At 46.4% G+C, this 5,463-nt stretch overlaps 1 protein-coding gene across 6 annotated transcripts in view; it reads right to left on the bottom strand.

Moving 5' to 3' along the window:
* nrg1 (neuregulin 1) overlaps positions 1-2,353 on the bottom strand; it is a 63,133-nt gene extending 60,780 nt beyond the window's left edge. For 3 of the 6 annotated variants that reach the window (XM_054757191.1, XM_054757194.1, XM_054757192.1), the window contains exons 1-2: positions 2,009-2,352; positions 1,033-1,919 (exon numbers count right to left, since the gene is read on the bottom strand). In XM_054757191.1, the coding sequence (XP_054613166.1) occupies positions 1,033-1,729 (697 nt within the window). In that variant the 5' untranslated portion in view covers positions 1,730-1,919; positions 2,009-2,352. Of the gene's footprint in view, positions 1-1,032; positions 1,920-2,008 lie in introns of all 6 variants that reach the window. The other 3 variants (XM_054757193.1, XM_054757197.1, XM_054757196.1) reach the window with 1 other exon arrangement.
* Positions 2,354-5,463: the final 3,110 nt, after the last annotated feature.

Consider the following 5,463-nt stretch of genomic DNA (forward strand, 5'->3'; position numbering starts at 1 on the left):
CCTAAAACACAAAGACAACAGGTCTAATTTCGTCCATGACTAAGGCAATTCAAAAACCTTTCCATTTGGAGGCTGATATCAGAGGATATTTACATTTTTAAATCATCCATCCATTTTCTATGCCGCTTATCCTCATTAGCCTATCCCAGCTGACTTCAGGCGACAGGTGGGGTACACCCTGGACTGGTCGCCAGCCAATCGCAGGGCACATATAGACAAACAACCATTCACACCTATATATCACACCAGTTAACCTAACATGCATGTTTTTGGAATGCAGGAGGAAACCGATTACCCGGAAAACCCACGCACGCACGGGGAGAACATGCAAACTCCACACAGAAATACCCAACAGAGATTCGAACCCAGGTCTTCCCGATCTCCTGACTGTGACTATGTGGCCAACATGCTAACCACTAGACCACCGTGCGGCCGTTTTTAAATCAAGAAATGATTAATCAAATACCATAATAGTTGTCGATTAAATGGATAATCAATTAATCACCGATTCATCGATTAATTGTTGCAGATTTAATTTCAAGACTCTAAAGTATGCATCGTCTGTATGGATAGACAATTGTTATATTAGGAAATATAACCAAAGACATGAAAAATGTCAAAAGAACCATGCTCAAAAACAGGCAAGAAGATGATTCCAAAAACAGAACAACATGCTAACCTGAGGTCAAATGCTTAAGTTTCAGAATGTAAGCAATATTTGTGTGAAAAATGTGCCGTCTGAATTCGCAATAACTTGAGAATTTGAACTGCCGTTGTGCACGACATCCCCAATTTTACCAGCCTTCAACTCGGCAAGTTTTCTTCGGCTTTTTGGCAACAATAATTCAAAAAGCCTCTCAGTCATGATGTCAATTTTAGTGAAATTTTCAGTGAAATCCAGGACATTTTCATCCCTTTCTAAGAAAAAAAACAGGACGTTTGGTCACCCTAGGTTAGCCAGAGAAAGGAATGAATATGTTCATGAATATGAATATGATAACCCAATGCTGGTATTTTTGGGAAAGTACTTACAAATTGTTGGGATGACTATGTGGTTCACTTCCTGTGTCGTCAGAGGGAGGGGGGTCTGCTTTGGAATGGTGGGAAGCTCAGTGGTGGGTTTCAAGGTGCCAGAGGGTTCTGATAGGGTCCCTTGGGGTGGCACGTATGACCCCGCTGTGGTTGTGTCCTGCATGAAAAGCTCAGGATGCTGTGAGCTTCGGGCATTAGAAGCAGTGGTCAGAGAAATCGTGGAAGGAGAGGAACGAGGAAAGGACACACTTATTCCCAGTGTGGGATCCACGGATATGATCATAGGGTCCTGTCCGATACGTTTAGGGTCTAAATGAGTGGGCGCTTCATACTCAAATATCTTATCTGCAAAGACCCATTTGAGTCCAGCTGTGCACAGAGCTAAACTAAGCAAGCAGGCTAGGATGGGCAGAATGCAGATTTTTTCAGAGTGCAGGCAATTGTTCACGTGTTCCATCTGGATGCACACGCAGCAGGTCCCAGGCAAAGCCACGACTCCCACAGCTCCTGGATGCTCCCCATCACCGCCACCATCATCACCATCCCCTCCTCCTCCTGCTGCTGTAGTTACCTCTGCAACCTCTTCCCCGTTCTCTCCACCAGCTTCCGTCTCCTCCGGTTTCTCCTTTGGGACGTGTCCAGTATCAACAGCAGAGCCAGGAGGGCCTGCGGAGAAATCCTCTGTTCCCTCAGTCATCCTGTCTTCCCTAACTGCTGGATGCAGGGTCTCGGAAGGCTATGAACTCAGAGCATCACACAGTGGCTGTCTGCCACCAGTCAATTCAAGTATGTGGTCCATCACGAAGAGAGGCGGGACAGCAGAGGAAAGTGATTGTGACCTTGTCTGGACGTACGCAGACAGCCTTCAATGGAGTTCCATGAATTGTCTACAATTGGAACATTCAGACACACTGCCGGTCAGAAGATTGATGAGATGTTCTGTAAAGGAGTGGCAGGACAATAGGAGCTCACTCACCTGAGCACTTGGATGGAGGAGACGGCGCGGTGGTGGTGGTGGTGGCGGCGGGCCGGCTGCAACTGCAGTGGCAGACGTGCACGGGACAGGACGAGCAGGAGGGACATGCTGCCTCTCGTGAAGATCCGAGCAGCAGAAAGGCTGAATCACGAGGGAGCGGCAGGTGTCCTTCCTCTGGAACAGATGACTCAGGGAAAGAAGAAATAGAACGATAGTGAGAGGGAGGGGGGTTGCAGCAAAGAAGATGGGTTACTCCCCTTTTTTCTTCTTTCACCCCTCCTCTCTCACTCTTCTTCCTCGTGTCCCGGCCTCCTCCCTCACTCCTCCTCTTCCTCTCTGCTGCTTGTTTCATGCTCTGGTGCAGCCCGAGCTAAGCACTTCCTTCATCCAATTAGAGCCCACGTCAGCCAATCCCAGGCAGGCAGAGGCCAATAGCCACCTCCCCCCGCAGCACTCCACATTGATTATGCTAACAAGTCAGCAGACATAAAAGAACACAGTCTTCCAAGTAGCTGAGTAAATGTTACTCTTTTGAAATGCCTACCCAGGGATTGCAGTCATCAGCTAACTCTGATGCAATCCTGTAATTGTGTGCTGTCTCAGTTAGACAAACAATGAAGAAACACAGACACGCCTCCTCAAGCATTACAGACCACCAACACCACTACTAAGCCTGCAATCTCCCCGAGCACAGCAGGTAATAGGCCAAAGACTTCTGCAGGATGAGAAGCTGAAACAAGATGAAAGGTCAGGTCACCTCCGCATGAACGTTGACCCTGCTGCGACCTTTACCAAATCCTCAGCCATGATGAATCCCAGTAAAAGCAGTAATCCCAGTAAAAGCAGTAATCCAAGTAATTGTATCTGTGGGAGAGGACTTCCTGTCAGGCTGTTGAATTAGGGAGCTACGTATTGATTATCGTCTCGTCTTTTCACCCTCTTGAAGACCTGCTTTGATTTTTCAAGAAGGCACTCCACTCAAAAAAAAAAGGCTTTGCCAAAATACTCTGAGGGATCAAATGTACATTTACACCTAGTTCTTTTTATAACATCTAAATGATGCCTATTGTTTCTCTAGTCACTCAATTCCCCGGGAAATTTTGATGGGCGTTAATTTTGACGGCATTAAAATAGCAAAAATGCGAACATGCTAACAGTTAGGATGCTAGCACCTCAACAAGTTCCGAAAGCGCTACAGTGTCCCTACATCATGCCATGCCATGTATGTATTTATATTTGGACATCAGTAAAATAGCTAAAATACTAACCGTGGGCATGCTAGCACCTCGCAGGATAGCACTAAGTAGGTTAAGTGCCGAGGCAGTTCTACATCATGTCATGTTTAAACTGTATTTACTTTAGGACACGAGTAAAATAGTTTAAATACTAACATGCTAATAGTTAGTATTAGCATTAGCACTAAGTAGCTAAAATGCTATCAGAACAGTTAGCATGATAATAGCCGGAATATGTATTGTGTACATAAAGTCTGACTGTCACTTATTTTAATTTTAGGAGAATGTGAACCTACAATTTGGAGTCATTGTGTAGTTATGATAAGCTAAACATTCAATGATAGTTATCAAACCTTAGCAACACTATCATTAGCGGACAACAAACATGACTAATACGTGTGTGTATGTGTTGAGGGGGGCGTGGCTTGCAGCGTTTGAGCAGAAAGGGAGTGGAATAAACAGAAGACTTGGTGCCCTCTGTGCAGTACAAACCCAAGGCAGACAGCAACTTGAATTTTGGAAGAATCCCAAGAAAATATCAGTGCTAAAATGCTAATATGGTATATAGTATAGTATGGTATAGTATGGCTACAGGTGTGACAGTGTAGTATGTACTGTAGTGTATGACATTTTGTATGAAATTGCTTATAAAGATATGAAAAACTCTATATCAAGTATAATCTAGCATGTTTGCTTCAACTCTGAGTATTTTATAAGTGTTCACTTCAGACATGATGCATCTATTGAATGACAAATGACCACACACTATATGAGTGGAGATCTGCAAAATGTAAAACACTTGGCACTTGTAGTTTACTGCAAACAGGAGTTTGCGGTGTACATAATAGTAACGGCATGCAAAGACATAAAGCATAGCAGGAGCGACGGTGGCAGGAAAACTACTCAAACACTAGTATGCAGCTGCCACACCATTAAATAGGGCGACCTAATTGCTGGGTTTCACGTGACGTCCCGTCTGGTTACTGTCGTCACAGGTTCAAGCAGATGGGGTAAGGTCTGGTAAGTTCTATTCAGGTGTTCTGCAGGATAGTTGAATCTCAGATTCAGGAAGAGCAGTGTGGTTTTCGTCCTGGTCGTGGAACTGTGGACCAACTGTACACTCTCGGCAAGGCCCATGAGGACGCATGGGAGTTTACCCAACCAGTCTACATGTGTTTTGTAGACTTGGAGAAAGCATTAACAACGTTCCATGAGGAACCCTGTGTAGAGTACTCCAGGGGTATGGGGGGGACCACCTAATTAAGGCACTTCGCTCCTTACATGACGGGTGTCAGAGTTTGGTTGACTTGCTTCCAGTGAGTGTTGGACTCCACCAGGGCTGCCCTTTGCCACTGACTCTGTTCATAACCTTTATGGACAGAAATTCTAGGCGCAGCCAAAGTGTTGAGGGGAACCAGTTAGGCGGCTACAGGATTGAGTCTCGCTTTTGCAGATTATGTGGTCCTGCTGGCTTCATCGGGCCGTGATCTTCAGCTCTCACTAAATCGGTTGGCAGCCGAGTGTGAAGCAGCTGGGATGCGAAGCACCTCAAAGTATGAGTCCATGGTTCTCACCCTGAAAAGGATGGAGTGCCATCTCCGGGTTGGGGATGAGATCCTGCGCCAAGTGGATGAGTTTAAGTACCTCGGGGTATTGTTCACGAGTGAGAGAAGGATGAAACGTGAGATCAACAGTTGGATCGGTGCCGCGTCTGCAGTGATACAGACTCTGCATCCCGTTGTGTTGAAGAGGGAGCTGAGCCAAAAGGCAAAGCTCTAAATTCACTGGTTGATCAACGTTCCTACCCTCACCTACGATCATGAGCTTTGGGTTGTGACCGAAAGGACAAGATTGCACGTACAAGCGCAGGGTTTCCTCCATAGGATGGCTGGGCTCTCCCTTAGTCATCTGGGGAAAACTTGGGAGTACAGCCACTGCTTTTCTGCATTGAGAGGAGCCAGATGAGGTGGCTCGGGCATCTGGTCAGGATGCCTTCTGGACGCCTCTCTGGAGAGGTTTCAGGGCATGGCGGACCGGTAGGAGGCCTCGGGAAGACCCAGGACTTGTTGGAGAGACTATGTCTCTCAACTGGCCTGGGACACCCCAGGATCCTGCGGGAGGAGCTGGACAAAGGAGAGGAGAGGGAAGCCTGGGCTTTTAGTCTTAGGCTGACCACGGATAAGTGGAAGAAGATAGATGGAAGGATGAAAGACACTTCAC

The sequence above is a fragment of the Dunckerocampus dactyliophorus genome, chromosome 17, assembly GCF_027744805.1.
Source record: "Dunckerocampus dactyliophorus isolate RoL2022-P2 chromosome 17, RoL_Ddac_1.1, whole genome shotgun sequence".
In the NCBI taxonomy this organism is placed as follows: Eukaryota; Metazoa; Chordata; class Actinopteri; order Syngnathiformes; family Syngnathidae; genus Dunckerocampus; species Dunckerocampus dactyliophorus.